The sequence below is a fragment of the Pseudorasbora parva genome, chromosome 2, assembly GCF_024679245.1.
Source record: "Pseudorasbora parva isolate DD20220531a chromosome 2, ASM2467924v1, whole genome shotgun sequence".
Lineage (NCBI taxonomy): Eukaryota > Metazoa > Chordata > Actinopteri > Cypriniformes > Gobionidae > Pseudorasbora > Pseudorasbora parva.
The window spans coordinates 17365598-17384997 of record NC_090173.1 but is presented as its reverse complement, the minus strand read 5'-3'; the positions used below and the strand labels follow the sequence as shown (position 1 = coordinate 17384997).

The window sequence follows — 19400 nt, the reverse complement described above, 5'->3', positions numbered from 1 at the left end:
AGAAGGAAGCTTATGCAGCGACTGTGTTCTTCCACAACCAGGAATAGCGCAATATCTTAATCTTCCTCGGCATGTTTATTGTTGTTGACCAGCTAGCCCGAGCCCTCCATGAGTCGGTGGGCGGGACTACTGGATTAGACGCGCTGTAGATTCTGTAGAGGTGTGTGTTTCGTTGCACACTGACGTCAGTATGAAGCACAGGACCGTTTGCTGAGCCTGGTGTCTATAAAAGCTTTTCTTTGACTAACAAGGAAGTTTTCAGCTCTTAAACTTAGAGGCTATTCTTATATCACCATGACCTTTTATATATCAAAAGCTCAAGGGAAGTAGATTTCTCAATTCATCTCCCTTTAGAGGGTGTGTTAGTAATATGTGCCTATAGGCGTGTGTACAACGCTTGTACACTCTGCTTATTACACACAGGGACTCGCAGCAGCACACAAACATTTTTAAATATTAAAAATAAAAGGATTCCTCTCTGGAGAAGCGTTCAGTCTTTCCGCTCACAAATTCCTCCATGTAAATAGTGAATCCTCCATGGTGTGAGCGCAACTGGCTTTTAAAGTGAAAGGGAGATTCTGATTCGTTTCTTGCACGTTACGCCCAAAACACACCCATGACTCATTAAGAGACTAGCCAGGTACAAATATACTGTATTATACGCCAAGTACTGTATCATTTTGTATATCTCTGATAAGTACATAAGTAGACTGAATGCGAGAAAATGACAGAACTTTAAGTTTGAGGTGAATTATGCCCTTAATATGGCCATCTAATATTCTGTAATTTGAGCGGTTATCTTACCTTGTCCTCCATGTCTCCGTTGAGCACAGGTTCAGGCAGTGGTCCTGCGGGCAGAGAGAAGCAGGACAGGTCAGTCACAGATCAAACAACTGCACCTACTACATCTGCATCTATCAGACGGGACACTTTCTCCAACAATGTCGCCAATGCTCCTCATCAGAGATGGTGAGGAAGCAAGACACTTGCTTCCAAACACCCTGAGAATAGCTAGTATGACAATCACTCCTTCTCAGGTTGCAGTGAGCAGATGTCGACTCTGTTACATACTGTAGCACAGGTATGTGCTTCATTTATTATTCAGATGCCGATAATCACCGTGGTGAGATCCGTGATACCTGGATACCCGTCGACCCCCCCCACAACTCCACAGGGAACAAAATCTAGAGGGCTTCATAGTGGATTACACTTTAACAAATGAGCTTGACATGAGAGATGAAGGATGTACAGTATGAGGAGATAAGCAGAGACTTTGTACACTTTAGCATACGTCTACTTCTATTGTCTTAAAAATATGCTTACAGTTAACTCTGAATGTACTGGTAAACTTCTATAGTAAATTAAAATATGCTTATTGTAATTAATTTAATTTCCACTGAAGTTGCATTTTATCACATTTAAAATGTATACTACTTTATTTACTTTAAATGTACTATCAAATAACCATTTCAAAATTCCATACTTTTCCAGACTCAACTTTCTAAACCTCTGTAGATTTTCACACCATATTAAACATAAATGCTTCATACAGAATTATTTTTAGCTTTATATTTGGTATATAGTATAGTTATCTGTAAATATTTTTATTTACTCATATTTGCTCATTTTTATTCACTCAAGTTTTTTTCATTGGTTTTCCCAAAGTTAAACTTACAGAGCTCTTAAAATAATTAAAATATACAGACTTGTCCATGCACACAAGAAACTTTTTTTTGTGCCCTTGAGAAACTATTCACATGCACACAGGTATTTCTTTGCGTGCTTCTGCATTACAATTTCTAGTTATAACCCATTTTCTTTGTGTGTCATTGCTATTTTACTATGAAGAAATGAGAGCATGGATGCACATAAATTATTAGAGCTCTATTTGAGATCCTTAAGGTTGTACCTCTAATATCATGGCCTAATGTCCGATTTAACACACACTATGGCGGCCAACAAACTATGATACGAAATGTGCTGATGGCACAATACGGCTGTGTGCATTGTCCTATTTGTCAAGTTTAAGGGTCCATAAAAAAGACTGTTACTGTAAAAAATAAAAATAATAATGCACATGTAAAGGCAAAAAAATGTTCATGCGCATGTAAAGGCAGACTCCCAAAAAGTTTGGCAATATAGTGAATCAGCCAATGGGTAAGAAACAATATCTTGTTTTCTGTTGTTGTTGTTCCTCTTTCCTTAGGTGGTTTTATTAATCTCAATAATCACTTAATTATATTTATGTATATTAATGTCCGGACATCTCTGGTTAAACTTCATGACATTTACCTTTATTTAAGGAAAAGGGCCTTTTTTTTCAGTGGTCTGAGTACCTGCATTTTTAGGGGAATTTAGCCATTTTATATATATATATTATAATATAATATAATATAATATAATAATAATAATTATTATTATTATTATACACAAAAAGCTAAATCGTTGTTAAATTTTACAGCAATTTTTCTGTAAAAATACATTTCCTCAACTCTGAGAAAAAAATAGATGTTTAGTTTTTTACAAATAAATTTATCAGGTTAAATACATTTTTGCACACAATAATGACAATATTGCCTTTACTTTTAAGGAAAATTACTTTTTTCAGTAACAATTAGTTAACTTAATTTTTTTTTTTTTTTTTTTGGTGTGAATGTACATTACATCTGTATACATGTATACAAGTTTGAAACAGGTATTTGTGGTGCTGCACGCTTGATAGGCCACAACTGCATTTTACTGTAAACATGTTAGCCTTTTGTTTATACGCAAGTCAAAATTATTGTCAGTGACTATTTCGTTTTGAACGGTCACAACACGGTCACACAACAAGAAACGTCAATTTACTGCATTAACTGAATTTAATTGATAGTCATAATGTATTGTGGTTATCATGAGTACCCTTTACTTTTTTTTGGTAAAGTAATTAAGTGACTGGATAATGCAAAAAAATATATAACTTCATACTTGTGTAATATTAAATATGCTTTGTTTCCAACAAAAATATGTTCCTACCACCAGCCAGTCTTTCTGAAGAGTTTATATGAAGAAGAGTAAAGTATAGGAAGGCAGATAACAGAATTGGAAAATAATCCCGACACCCTTTACTGTCTTCTTGTCTCCAAATTTCTGTCTTTCTACCACCGTCTGAAGGCTTTATGAGTGGCAGAAAACTGCAGGGAGGATACGATAACACAGATCCATCTGGCCTCTGATCAGCACAAAACACACACATTACTGGCTGTTTGGACACTTCAAATGTCCTTCAGTCCCAATACGGCAATCTGAGAGCCACTCCAGACCAGCACCTTGGAAACCACACAAATGCTGCTTCCAAATTTGGGAGACATGCAGCAGAGAAAGACAGAGGGTGTGTGCTCAGACAGAGCAGTGTGACTGTGTGTGAAAGAGAAGAGAAAACAGCTGAATGTACAACTGTGCAGAGAATAGATTCCTACCATCTTTAAAAAAAAAAACACTAGAAGAACCATTTTGGGTTTCACAAAGAATCTTTCAAAGAACAGTAAAAAGCGCATATTTTAATTATCTTATTAACCTTTTTCCACTATGAAGAATCTTTTGTGGAATAGAAAGATTGTTAAAGGTTTGAAACATTAATTAAGACATCTGAACACCTGCTGTTAACAATTACGGAGAAACAGCATAAATAGAAACTACAACAGCCTTGAAATCAACTAAAGATAAAAGAAGACAGATCTGATTTAACAAATCCCCAAACAGCTTTACCAGCTTCACTTATTACTAACCAGACTTTATTTCTGTTGTAAGACTACAGAAGCTCTTATTGAGAAATAACAGAGCTTTACATGCTGATGTTTGGTTGAAAATGTTTTGTTTGATCACCATTATGGTGATCAGTGTTACTGTTTCCTTTAGTTTATTTCACTTTCAGCAATTGCAGGTGATTTCAGAAAACTATTCTGCATTTATAGAGATTGATGAAAAGGCAGACAAAGATGTCTGTTTTAATGGCAGTCAAATAACTTTTCTGTAGTTTCATGAATAACAGTTGAAGCATTAATGAAAAAAGTAATTCAACCTTTGACAGCCTCTTTTATAACAGCTGAGACACTTAGCATCAACACTCATCATACAAACCTCAATGGTGACAATCAAAAACATTCAAATATGAATAGTACAAGAGTTCAGCTGCATAATAAGCCAGGAAGGAGTTTTATATGCTGGCATGAAGCATGTCACCATTGTTGCGTTTATTATGCTGATGTCTCTAAGTGTCTAAAAAGCACTGACAGCCCAAATGTTGCCTTGTTTTAGACTAGACATCAGGGTGTTTGGAGGGCTGTTATACGTCTTTTAAATGCAAAATTGTTTGCTGGGATACTACAGCCAGAAACACTCAACAAGAGCCCAACTGCAGGAAAAACTGATCACCATAAGGGTGACTTCAAATGTTTGTTTCCCTTTCCTTCAGTTATTTTACTCATTAACATCAGGTGACATCACTAATGGTCACACTAAGCGCTGTTCATTAAACTCAGGGGATTTTTGTCATCCAACCTTAAGCCATTGTTTAAACCAGAGAGTTAGTGACCCTTAATACTTGAAGGACATCAGTGTTTGGGTAACGCATTACAAGTAATTTATTTAAGTTATGTAATCAGATTATTTTTTCATTCAAGTAATTTACTTTTTAAATTTATTGACTGATGGCTCTCCTGTCCCTATGTTGAGAGAGATCGTAAGTGTAGATGTGTGAACATGATGGTCATTGTCAGGATGTGTGTCCCGCCATTCGCTTGTGTATTTAGGCTGTATTGTGTAACCGTCACTCCCACTAGCCACTTTGGCGGGTTTAATTTTTTTGTTGTCTTCTCAAAATCACGTGATTCTGTTGAGCGTATGAGCGATATCAGGTGATCAGATGAGTCGTCGCTGAAATGCTGGAGTTTTGTTCAGAGCTCGCTCTCACTGAAATCTGCACTCTCATCATAAACAAAGCCGAGATGTATGTAGGAGATCATTCATGATACAGTGATTGACTGTTTTTGTTCTATTTTAGCAGCAAAAAAATGCTTTATGATGTGGCATAAAGTTGGCTTGACGTTGGACATGCGATATTCACAAATTTAGGAACCATCTTTAAAGTTATATACAACATTAGTATCCATTTTTCTTACTTCAATAACATGAAGAGAATGACTTGCAGTCATAAAACCAACTAAAGTATTCATCTAGGTGATATTATATCAAATAAACTGTCAAGTCACATGAAAATGTTTATATAACATTTAACATATTTAAAAATTCACTAGACTACTCTACATGCTCATACACAAAATATGCTTTAAATATGTTATAGTTGATAAAACACTGAGAATATTGCTTGAGAATAAATTCAATTTACACCAATGTTTTTTTGTTGTTTTTTTCAGACAGGCAACTATTAGTGTTTCTCTGTCTCTACACAAAAGCTTAGCAGAGCTAAATAGACCTATTTGATGACCTATCATGTTATACATTTCATGTAGATTTGGTTTAGGGGATAAGGGGTCGCACACCGGACGCGAAGCTCGGCGCCGCGCTGCGCATCGCCGCATCTCTAAAATTCGAACACATTGTTTTCAATGAGTGTACGCACACCAGAGGTGGCATTCGGTGCCTGTCCGCGGGGACTCAGGAAGTTGCTCTAAATCCTGCCGCACCACCGAGCGCCATTCCAGGGTTTTATATTAAATGCATATTATATTTCCCTCAAATCGTCAATGTACTGATTTCACTCTGTGCTACAAGATACACTCATGGTGCAGCTCTTCTGTCAGAAGTTGATTCAAAATTGAGCCTGCGCCTGTATAATGTTTGTGTCCGGTGTGAGATACCTGAGACGCCGCGCCGCTGAGCTTCGCGTCCAGTGTGCGACCAGTTTACAGTGGTAATTTTTAATTTTAGGAAACCACTAGCCACAGTGCCTGGTTGAAAAAAGTTGATGTCAAGCCCTGGTCATTGTAGTTCTAGACTAAATGTACAAATCTCACTTACAAAACAAAAAACTGATTAATTATTACTCAAAATTAAAAAAAACACATTGAAATGCAAACTCAGAATATTACACAAACCTGCAATAATGAAATATATTAAATTACACAAATATACTTTGTGTTTAATCTCACTTTATAAACCATTCTAAGCCATTTATGTTTATTTATAAAAATAAAATAAAAAATGTATTGCTAAAGTAAACCTGTTGAATTTTCTTCTCCTTCATCTTATTTTTCTTCAATCCAGAATGGCAGCACAGCTGAAAGTGTTTTTTTTAATTATTTTTTTACTGCACCCTCTATTGAACAGGCCTGCATTTGCTTTTCTTTCATTTTATTAATTATAATTTTTTTTTGTGAGAAAGAAAAAAATATATAACTAAATATATGTATTTGGTCTATATATTTGCCAAAAATATAACTTTTTTTAAATATTATTATTATTACAAAACAAACAAGCAAGCACAGCCCAGGTGAGAAAAAGTAATGCAAAAGTAAGGTGCCGCACTAATTTCTACTAAGTAAAGCAATTCAAATATTGTAATCCATTACTTTTAAAAGTAACTTTCCCCAACACTGATGAATATAAAAAATGAGCCTCACTGAGAACAGTAGCACCTAAACACTAAAACTCGCCTTCATCTGGTCAATCCTGCCATTTCCACTCAAGCAGAAGGAGTCAGAGGAACTGATAAAACGTGATAGCAGCTAAGGAAAGTTTCCACTAGTGCTGACGCCAAACGCTTGCTCAGCAAATACAATGAGTAAACATTGTGTCTCCACTCACTCATGACTAATCTAGTTGTGACACACACACACTCACTCACACTCACACTCACACTCACACACACACACACACACACACACACACACACACACACACACACACACACACACACACACACACAGTTTCCATGGCTGCAAGTTGGCATTGTTGATGATTGTTGGCACAGGGTAACAAAATGAGACGGACAAACTAAATTGCTTAATAGGAAACCCAAAACCACACGCTTGCCTGAGCGACCCCTGCCAGACAATGACTCCATGTCAGACGCCACCTACAGAGATGCCATGGAGAGTTACGGCTGCTGGATAGTGTGTGTATATATATTGTGTGTTTGTACCTGTGAGGTGTTCTGCAGTGGGCATCACTCGACACTTCTTAAAGAAAGCATCTGTTTCTTGATCTACGACCAAGAGTGTTGTGTCATCACCACCGGCTTTAATCGCGGCCACCACCTCTGCATGCTGCTTCCCTTCCACTGAAAGCCCGTTCACCTGCGGACAAACAGTGACTCATCAGAAGACATTCACACACGCGTGCACGGACTCACACTTAAAGGGATAGTTCACCCAAAAATGTTAAATCTTACCCTCATGCCGTTCCAAACAAAAGTTTACTACAGACAACGGTTACTTTTTGGCGTCGCCCTGAAATCTATTTTTAGATGCATTTCACATCTTCATTGTTCCAACAAAGAAAGTGTTTATCAAAGCAAGGATTTATTTTTCAATATTATCAGTCTCCTTTCCTGCTGTCCGAGGGAAGGATATCCTGTGTCTTTAATTCACAAACATTCATGCATTACACGTTTGCCAAAAAAAGCCACGAGACTCGTTTGTGTGAACTGAATGAGGAGGAATGTCAAGGGCAAATCTTACAGGATCCTGCTGAGGCATGATTGTGGAAGAAAATTGTGACTTGAAATATTTATTATTTAATATTGAACAATATGAAATATTCACAAGCATTGGTTTATTATTCATAAATAGATGGATATGAGTGTGAAATCAATGTTCATTTCAGCTCATGTAGCATTAAAAGGAATAGTGCACACAAAATGAAAATTCATTATTAGATTTTTCTGACCTTATATTTTCTTTCCTCTTTGATACAAAAGGTAAGCTGAAGATGATTTATACTGCTAAACTTAAAGAAGGACAAGCCAGATGTGGAATAAACAGGAGCTCACTTTAAAGGCACATTTTACTATATATATATATATATATATATATATATATATATATATATATATATATATATATATATATATATATATATATATATATATATATATATATATATATATATATATATATATATATAATAAAACAAGTTAAATTGGATTGTACACAGTTTATAATTTTGATCTTTTATTCAGAAAAAAAATTCAAAAATCTAACCTTTCAATGACGTAAACTGAACTGTAAAATCACATTTAAAAAAATAAATGCTTTTGTTGAAAACATGTTGGCCATAATTATTGGCACCCTTTTATTAAATACTTTTTGCCAAGATAAGAGCTCTGAGTCGTCTTCTCTAATGTCTAATAAGTTTGTTGTAGAACATCTGACCAGAGATCATGGCAGAAGCTTCATTTTGTGCTCAGTGACACATTTGTGTGTTGATTTTGGTGTTTGTTTTGGATCATTGTCCCGATGGGAGATCCAGCCACGGCCTATTGTAAGATTTCTAGCAGAAGTTGTCAGGTTTAGATGTTTTATCTGCTGGTATTTGCTAGAATCCATGACACCATGAATGTCCAGGACCTCCAGCAAAAAAAACAGACCCAAAACATTAAAGATCCAGCTGTGTTTTGAACCGTGGACATGGGGGACTTTTTATCCCAGTTTACACCAAATCAATCTGATGGGTTTTCTGCCAGAAAGCACTTTTTTGTTCTATCTGAGCACAGAACCAGGTCCAGTTTGAAGTTCCAGTCACGTCTGAACTTAATATATTGGAGTGTGTTTCTGGATGAGCGAGAAGGATTTTTCTTGACTCCCTCCCAAGGTTATTTTCGTAAACGAAAACTGAAACTAAGACTAAAACTATTGGTCAAAAAACATTTTCGTAAACTGAAATAAAATTAAAAAATCTGAATAAATAAAAAAAATAAACTAAATGAAACTAACTTCTCTTACTAAAAAACTAACTGAAATAAAATAATAATTAGCAAAAATAAATATTCGTTTTCGTTATTAATAAGCCCTATTTAATGTGGTGGAAAATCTGACTGTGGCGGTTGAGCGAGTGTCTGTATATATTGCGCAACTGCGCGTGAAGTGATCTCTGAGGAGATTCACCGCTGTCCTGTGACGGACGCGTGCAGACAGGCAATACATCGCCAGTCCTAAACGGCAGTTCACAAAGAATCAATGCGTCCGTGGCAGTGAAATGGGAAATAACAAGGTAATGAGATGCACGTTGAACTTCTTTTAACTTAAGCTCACTGTTTTAGAATGCCGTTTCTTACGCGACGAGAGACGCAGGCGCAGAAGTCAGCAACTATAGTAGCAAGTAACGTTACTAGCCTACTGTGCGTTTGTGATTTCATGTTTGCATAATATTGACAGGCTCAAAGGTGTTATCATAATCATTTACTACTAATAATATTATTGTCTGTGTGGAGACATTTCCCCACAAAGTAGGGAATACCAGGACACACACACGTTTGTTTCACTATATAAGTGAGGACATGGACTTCCAATGATTTTATATCAGGTTAATTATATTTTATATCCCCTAACCCAATCCCTATCCCTATCCCTAAATCCATCCCAAGGACGTGCAAAACAATAGATTTAAATAAAAACATGTTTTGGCCGATTTATAAGCCTTTTTAACTATAGTGAGGACCAGTCAAATGTCCTCACTAGTCAGTTATCATAATATTTTACTAGATAAGTGAGGACATTGGTCCCCTTTACAATTATATCACAACACACACACACACACACACACACACACACACACACACACACACACACACAACAGTGTGTGTTGGCTGTATTCAGATGACTTTAGCTGTGGTCTTACACTGCTAGCCTACATTGTACTACTGAAGAAATTAAAATAAGCTTTTAATTGTTTAACAATATTTCATCTTTGTTATGAATGAGTTTGTCTGGAATTTATAATTTTTACTTTTATATTTTACATTGCATTTATTTTGTTCTTTAAGATAGATCCTCGGAGTATTAGCCTATGTCAAAAATATCAAATATAATTTTTTAATATCAAAATATAATTTATTTCATTTTTAATCTCCAGATTAAAAAAAAAAAAAATTAATATTAATGGGAGATACTTCTAGGGGTGCCAATATTCGTGTCCAACGTGTTTTGGAGAAAATCAATTTCATAATGTGATTTCACTCGACTTTCAATTTCAGCTTTTTGTGTGTTTTTTTTTTGTTTGTTTGTTTGTTTTAGCAAAACAATGCTACAGCCAGCCATTCTGCTTCCAAATGTGCGTTTCGTGTCAGAATGTCTGTTTTTGTTTTGGTGTGTGTGATACCGCACACTGCCAATTTACCCAAAAGTATTTCGACACCAGATATTGCCAGTTGGTGGAAAACACAGAGTACTGCAGCCAGGGAAGCCAGCTAACAAACTGGGCCCGAGATCACAAATTCTCAAAAGCCTCTGCATCTATTTATCTCTATGAATGGGAGCATATTAAAATGCGGATAAAGCAACTCATCAATTTACAGAGTAAGGCTCCTCGCTTTCATTGTCAATTGTATTCTCTCCTGTTGTGTGTCCTTAATCTGGTAACCCATGTGAGCGTTCAGCCTGAGGAGAAGCAGGTGGGGCAAGCTCCTCCAACAGTTTAAATTTGGACTGCAGTACCCATTTCAACCAATAGCTGTCAATATTATAATTTACACTAAATCCATAAAATGATCCCATATACAGAAATGGTTCTATGTATGAAGCACCAGACAGAACTCTTTTTCATCTTAGATTAATGGACAGTATTTTCATTGAAAATAATATAAAAACGATACATTTTGATAAAGAAAGGCCAATGCTGGCATGTTGAAATGAGTTTAGGTGAGATGGGAGGCGCTCAGGGAACAGATCTGTCCACTTGTGTGTCTATATGTGAAATGAGGGTGTGTCTGTTAGTGGAGCTCAGTCCTAGAGAGGAAATGGACAATGTGCGCTCAGCAGGAACAATAGCTGCCTGTCCAACACAAAGAGCCCGGCTCGCAGAATAAGGCCTGGAGGCCCCTCAGGGACAACAAAGACCCCTCCATCCCTCTCCTCCCTCTGCTTCCTTCCCTCGTTCACTGGTGGCCTTTCTGTGACTTTGCTCCGGATGGAGCGGCCAAACTCAAGAATTCCAACTCACACAAGAACCGGACAAGGAAAAACCTACAGAAACATACACCTACTCGTTCTTTATTTTTAGTATTATGTGCATTGTCTACAGGATTATTATGTATATGCATTTGAATGCATTCAGGAATGAAGCACATTGTGTTATCCGAAGGCATACAAAAGTTCTGATTGGAACCATTTTCATGGTGAAATAGAGTAAAACAAGACAATAAAATCTGTCTTGTTTCTTAAAGGGGTGGTTCCGTGTTTTTTTTAATTTTTTTAAGGCTTGGTTGTGTTTATGGGGCGCATTATATGTCACAATATCCTGGCCGGACTACTGTTGTCAGTGATATAAGTATTTGAAATGAACATGATTTCTTAATGTCTAGTGACATATCAGGGCCATTTTATGATTAATTGAAATACATTTCTTACGTACAGTTTGTTTAAAGTAGCCTGACACCATCATAATCAATTCTAGTCAGTAGTGTTTCGGGTTGCCAAGTCCGCATAACATTAGTTGTCAAATATCAACAGAACTAAACTGCACAGTGTTGCCAAGTCTGCAGTTTTCCCCCGGGTTGTTTTGCATGTCCGCTGGTTGAAAAGATTAGTGTAATCGATCTTTGCTGGTGTTGTAAAAAATTTTTTTTTTAAAAAAGGATACACAAAGTACTAATGCCACCTTCACATGCTATCGGAAATGTGATAATTCCCACTTCTGAAGTCGTGATTACGGGTTCATGCCATTCAAATGTAGAAATGGGAGGGTGTTCATGTGTAATTTTTACCTAGGAAACTGGTATTTACGATAATTCAGAGAACACGTGGATGCAGCATTACCAACACAATCATCACTTCTGAGAGAAACAGTGATGCATATACGAACAAGTTTTCTGTTTAGGATTAGAACAAATTAAACCCAAGCACCTTTGATGACGTGGATGATTACGTTACTGTTTATCATCTGTCCATCATCGTCTAAAGCCCTGATGATTTCATTGGTCCGAACAGTTTCTGTTTGTGCATAATCACTCCTCTATGGATCAAGTCCAGACCGAACTGCCTGAGCTCAAATGTTGTGGGCGGGGCTGAGTTCTGCTGGCATCCAGGCTACAGTTAAAGGGTTTTTTTTTCACCTAAAAATGAAAAGTTCGGCGGAAGAGTGACCTCTGACCCGACGCCTAAATAGACATAAATCCTGTAGCAGATCTAGGCAGGTGGAGCTGGGGGAGGCGGAGGGTCTCAGAGGAACTCTTACTAGCTTACAGCAAACACTGAACCAGACTGTTTAATTGTTAAGCAAGCAATCTCATTGGCTGCAGGATCAACTGAGGCCAATCAGCTTGTGCCATCTGTTAATGATGTGATTGCTTGCAGGTTGAATGTGATTGCGCCCTCTAGAGTTTCATGTCTGAACTAGATATTCTTCTAAAAAAGATTTTGTTCCCTGACTGACTGACTATGCCAAAAATCTCCACTTCAGCAGCACTTATATCAGGAGTCCCCAAACTTGGTCCTGTAGGGCCGCTCTCCTGCAGAGTTTAGCTCCAACCCCAATCAAACACCTGAACCAGCTAATCAAGGCCTTTATAGGACATAGTAAGACATTGATTAGCTGGTTCAGGTGTGTTTGATTAGGGTTGGAGCCAAACTCTGCAGGACAGCGGCCCTATAGGACCGACCCTGCGTCCCAATTCGCATACTATCCATACTAAAAAGCATTCGAAAATAGAATTAATATGCCCCAAATCGTAGTATGTTGAAAAGAGTATTCCAAAGATACCCGATGGTTTACTATTTCCGGTCCGAATTCGAAGTACGGATCGATGGGCACTCTAACGGCTGATATTGCCCACAACTCATTGTGAGTTGGACGAGGATTCGATTAGAACTACAAACGCGGATAAAAAGCGTTAAAAAAACTACAAACATGACGGATGTGCAAGTTCGACGGTTAAGTAGAGAAGTTTAGATTAAGGGGTTTGAGTGACCAACTATCAATATTTAACCTGACAAAAATATATTTATTCAGTGTTGCCACATTATATTTCACATGCAGCAGCATTGTGAACTTTTTTAATGACACGTTTGGCCATTAACTTTTAAATGCATCATTATATTTAAACTGCAAACAGAGGAGGAGAGTCTCTGACCCACAAAGACCCACACATGGCAGATCAATGAGCGGCTACATTTCTCTTCGATGCGGTAGGAGATTAATCTGAATGTGGAGGATTTGAACTGTGACGAATCTGACGATGATTGACAGGGCAGATAAACGGTGACGGGATGCACGTAACTAACGCTGCCTTCACGTGCTAGCGGAATTATCGTAAATACGAGTTTTCGAGCTAAAAATAGCACATGAACGCCCTCTGATGTCGTGTTTACCACTGGGAAGTTCGGAAATAATTTTCATACCAAAGTTCCCGAGATGGGCGTGGCATAACCGTTAAAAATGGCAGATGGGAGCAGAATTTCTGCTGTGGCAGGTGTTTTATTAGTTTTTTCCCCACAACAATTTCATTGTCTTGTCGTTAAAGTAGTACATATTTACATAAATTAATAATCATTTGAAGCATATTATGTATTTTAAACACATATAATTGTCTACATTATGCCTTTATTGTGAATGTGATTATAAACAATATGCTATCATGTTGTGCTGCTATGTTTGCCAGTGATTGTGATTTTCTGGGACCGGGAAATGACTGAAATGGTGTTAAAATAACATTTTCCAAAGACGCAGAAAAGTAAACCTGGAGTCCTCCATTCTTTCCGACAACAAAGCTGAACACAACAAGCTCGTAATCACGACTTCTGAAGTGGGAAGTAGGAAACTGTCGCTTATGCCGCCTTTACGTGCTATCAGAAGAGTCCGTTAAAGATGGCGAAGTAGTATGTCCCGAAGCTTGCATACTTTTCTTCTACACACTCAAAAGTATATACTTTTTCTTCACAAAAAGAGTACATACTTTTAGAACGTAGTATAAGTAGGCGAATTGGGACGCAGCGCGAGTCTGGGGACCCCTGACTTATATACACCAAACTTCAGTTTTTTCTATTTTCTATTAGTTTTTACAGAGTGTGTATATCATTCACCTAATTTATATAACATGTTATACATAACAACATAGTCAATTTTTGTTTTCTGGCCCTTGACAGAATAAAAACAAAAGAGAAACCCAATTTTGAACTGCATGGATTAATCCAATGTTCAGGTTTCTTTCTGGAAAATTATGCAAATTGGTACAGATTTACTTAGATAATGCCTATTTCCATATTTAAACAATATTTCACAAAACTTGTAATAGATAATAATTGTCTTAATGTACTGTGATGATAGCTGTAGTTATAGCTATTAGTATATATATATTGCCTTGAACCCTGGTTCATTTGAGGGTCTGATAGGGATTTGAAAAGCAGGATTTTATACCATATTGAAATGGTTTACATCGCATCACGCTTTGAAACTGGTCAGGGCTGCAATGTTCATTATGCTATGACATACTAAGTGTTTATTTTCTGGAAGTGCTTAATTCGAAAAAGGTTGGGCAATCCTGAAGTTACTTCTCATTTTTGTTTTTAGACACAGTCTGGAGCCCTGACATAAATTCAACAAAGTGTTTCCAGATTTGTTACTTGTATGGTCTATTTTACACAGTGCACGTAAAAGAACACAAGCAGAGTCTCCAGTTTTAGAAGTATTATTATTGCTCATGGCTTCTTGTTTGACTCTCTAATGTTCTTGAGGGTGATGTGCTCATTCCAGGGCTCTTGACCATGCTTCACTTCTATCCCATTTGTTTCTACTTCTCCGTTCTCAAACAGGATAAGTTTAAAAAAGTGGTACAATGTACAAATTTCCCTTCCAGGAACAGTTTCCGAATCACTATACTTGGAAAAGTATAAATCTATCATGTTTTATTCTAACACCAAAGGCTTATCTCACCATAGATATTTATTTAAACTGCACTGGGGTGTGTTTCCCAAAAGCATCGTTAGCAAACTAGGGTCACAAGTTCCATCATTCCCAAAACCATACCGTTGTGAAAAAGAAGTGTGCTTAACTGTATTGAATGTGTTCCTTTAGTGCACTTTAAATCTTAAAAGTTAACTTTTTAAAAAGCATACTTGCAGATAATATATTACAAAAGTTAAAGGCCTCTTAAGTGAACTTAGAGCACATTTTCATGTTTCTTAACACACTTTGGGCAATTAAACAGCACACTTTCATGTTTCTTAACACACTTAAATGCACTTCAACAGAGATTTTTTTATATTTCTTAACACACTTACGTGCACTTAAACAACACACTTTCATGTTTATTAACACACTCAAGTGCACTTAAACAGCACACTTCAATGTTTCTTAACACACTTAAGTGCACTTAAACAGAGAACATTTTCATATTTCTTAACACACTTAAGTAGCTTAGAAATCTAGCCGCACCCTAGCAGCAGCAAATCTAATCTGCCGCGAGTGTCGTCTAGCAACTCTCAATACACTTCTGAGCTGTAATGCCAACTGCTAAACTCTGGTCAGGCCAATCACATCATGTATAGAGTCGGTGGGCGGGGCTTAACATAATGACAGCCGAGTTGCGTTTGCGTGCTGCTAGTAAACACAGAAACTGGCGAACGGCGGTCTTTCGAATCAGCTTTGACCGCGACTCTGGAAGACTTGGAGTTAAGCTTTTCTCTGAGAAAAGAACAAAGTACGGCACTAAAGTCATTCTTAAAAAGGGAAGATGTGTTCTGCGTTTTGCCGACCGGATACGGCGAATGTTTAATCTATCAACTAGCTCCGCTTCACCTTCATTGCTCTGGTTGGTGTAGCGCTATCCTATCGCGTGCAGAGGGAGTTTGAAAGACAACCGTTTATCCCGCCCCTCGGATTGAGCCCTGTCAATGGTGAGTTTCCAGACCAAACATCGTGATGTGTGTCTGGCTTGTCAGGCTAACACTTAAGTACACTTAGAACACGCTTTCATGTTTCTTAACACACTTAAGTGCATTTAGAACACATTTTCAGGTATTTTAATGCACATAAGAAGCAGATTTGTTTCTTAACACAATTAAGTGAACTTAAGTTAGAACTCACTTTCATGTTTCTTAACACACTTAAGTGCACTTAGAGCACATTTTCATGTTTCTTACACTTAAGTTTAACAAGTGCACTTTCTAATATAATTAAGAACGTGCAATTAAGTGCACAGAAATATTACATTCAGTTCACACTCATTCAGTTTATAATATTTCCATAATAATTGCTCTCTAACAAATGCTGGGTAGATTCAACCCATGTTTGGATCAAATGTGGACAACCGTTTGCTTAAATTAACTTTAAAATCAACCAACAAATGGGTTTGTTCATAACTGACCCAAACATGAGTTGAAACAACCCAGCATTTTTTAGAGTACATGCTACTTGTTTTTCACAAGGATGTCTAAGTATGCAGTAAAGTGAGACAGTTCACAGGGTTTGCAGCATGTCCAGTGTGTCTTGTACCTGTATTATCCGGTCTTTGGGCCTCAGGCCAGACCTCTGTGCCGGCGACTCGTCATCTACAGCTCTGATGTACTGGCCAGGTCTGGACTTCTCGCTGTGCAGGTTAAAGCCGAAGCCATTGGAGCCTTTCTTGATGGCACATAGCCGCGGTCTGAGTTCAGACTTCAAGTCCTGTAGGACGGACACAGCACAACACACACAACATCAGCACAACTCAACACAAGCGAGTGCCACTGAAATGCAGGACGTGCCCTTCTGTGCCCTTCATCTTATAGAATAAAGTCTTTATACAGTACCTTATAAGTCTAAGACTAGTCTTAAAAGTTAAGTTAAGACTAAAACACGACTAACATAATTTGAATCCAAAAAGTAACTCTAATACAAATCAAAATGACCGCAATTATGTTGCATAAGGCACAAATAAGAGCACTAAACAACTAATATTCATGCATCTGTCGGCAGGCTGAGCACAGAAGTACACTTAAGCATCCTTTTATTACAGAAACATGTTTTGAAAGAATATACTTGAGAACAAATTGAAAGTAATGTTTTTTAGACGGTTCATTTCATGTTATTTACAATTAAAAATAAAATGTATTAACACATTTATGTCCATACAAAATGCTAAATTAATATGAAAGGAAATTAGTTGGATACAAGAGTGCTTTTATGAACCATTTACAAAAAATAATCCTAAATTATTAAGTAGGATTTAGGTACATCTTTATATTTAATGTCATTCATAATCACTTCTATTGTCTTTGAAATACAGTTAAAGTTCCTGCTGAATGAACTGACAAGCATTTATGATAAACTAAAATATAATTTTTATTGAAACTTGTATGTATATATTAAGTTGAAATTCATTAAATTTAAAATATATTAACTTTAAATGTAACATTGAATAACACACAAACAAATCATAATCATGTGCTTTAAGGTTAGTCAAAACTTCAAAATAAGTGCCCTTCTTTAAAACAGGACAGATTGTTAATTTGACATCACTGTGGACACGTAAAGGGTTAGTTCACCCAAAAACAAAATATCGCAGATGTCACGTGATTTCAGCATTTTGACACGCAATCTGATTCATGAATCAATACACTGATTATAAACTGTTTGAATCTTTATTTGAGGATTGAAAACAAAACCGGAAGAGAAGAATATGCTGAATAAAGTCGTAGTTTTTGTGATTTTTGGACCAAAATGTATTTTTCATGCTTCAAGAGATTCTAATTAACTAACCGATGTCACATAACTAATGATGTTTTTATTCCCTTTCTGTACATGGACAGTATAGTGTGCATACACTTGCATACGCTCTCGGACTAAATCTAAAATATCTTAAACTGTGTCTGAAGATGAACGGAGGTCTTACGGGTGTGGAACGACATTAGGGCGAGTCATTAATGACATCAATTTCATTTAAGGGTTGAACTAACCCTTTCAGTTAAGATAGTGTCTTTTTTGGGCCTTTTATTTCATCAATATTATATTATCTGCAACTACAGATTTTTGTAAATACTTTCAAGATTGTAATTACACTAAAAGCATATTCAATACAATTAAGCGCACCTCTATTTCCAAAAGGGTTGTTATACTGGACAGAGGTATAGACCCAGACAGAAGGATGTTTTCTCTTTGTCCTGAATGTGGACGGCGCACAGGATGAGGTCACCTGATCATGAGCCGCCCCTCACTGTTCTTAGACGGCACACGGGTCAGTGCATTGTCATCCAGGAAAAAAACACCCTTCCGCTACGTTCGGCATGTTAGGTCTTTTTATAGTTCTGTGGACAGTGTTTTAAACTGCTATTTGTGTTTAATCCGCTGCTGATTGTATTTGGCCAGGATATTTCAACACAGTTCGTTTTGTCATCACACCCTTAATCATAAGTGAAAACAACTTTCCTGGAGGGCACAGTACACTTCAGTCAGTTGGAGCCATATTTAGTTTGCCACAAATTAAAACGCTAATTGTTCTTCTGATCTGTAGCAGCAATGCTGGGATGTTTAAATGTTTAATACTTCCAAGAGTTGTTCCTATGGCTAACAGCAAATATAAGCAATGGTAACAGTGAAAACATGATTAACAATTATAATTAAAGCACCAGTGCAGAGCATTCTGCTTCTCCCAGCATTGTCACTCTTACACACGGCGCTACGGTAGCACTTCCTCTCTGTTCGGCTCCAGCGCAGGAAGAGCTGGACTTCCTGTGGACCACACCTGCTTTCCACTGTCAGAAACAATGAGGAACACCACCCGCCTTCACCCGCCCTAAACCACAGCACAACTCACACGCTCCATCACAGCGCCGTCAGTCAGTCCGGCGGAGGACGGGTGGACACCATGTAGCCGAATCAGTCCGTGAGGGGTGTATCCGGCCATGAACAGCTCTGCTGCTTTTCCTTCATTTCGCCACAATTCTGCAGTCTATAAATAAATTACAATACAACAGGATCTGATCATTCTGTCCACTTGATTACACCAATCAAGACATTTCACAGTGGATTACATAATTATGGGGTAAACGCATTGAAACTGCAGTTAAATGTTAATAAATGGTTACAATATGTATATCGCTTAATAGCACAATGACTTGAATAGCTGTTAAGGCCCGTTCACACCAAGAACGATGTTTATAACTATAAGGTTTTAATAATCATTCTAAATGTAAAAGAATAGCACACCGAAACTATGATAATGATGAAAGGTATAGTTCTAAAAATCATTTTAAACTTCTTGCCATATCTGC

At 37.2% G+C, this 19400-nt stretch overlaps 1 protein-coding gene across 2 annotated transcripts in view; it reads right to left on the bottom strand.

Moving 5' to 3' along the window:
- nherf1b (NHERF family PDZ scaffold protein 1b) overlaps positions 1–19400 on the bottom strand; it is a 47099-nt gene that overhangs the window by 9657 nt on the left and 18042 nt on the right. Inside the window, exons 2-5 of one of the 2 annotated variants that reach the window (XM_067457542.1) lie at positions 18944–19078; positions 16645–16815; positions 7142–7295; positions 805–848 (exon numbers count right to left, since the gene is read on the bottom strand). In XM_067457542.1, the coding sequence (XP_067313643.1) occupies positions 805–848; positions 7142–7295; positions 16645–16815; positions 18944–19078 (504 nt within the window). The remainder of the gene's footprint in view (positions 1–804; positions 849–7141; positions 7296–16644; positions 16816–18943; positions 19079–19400) is intronic. The other variant, XM_067457551.1, reaches the window with a different exon arrangement.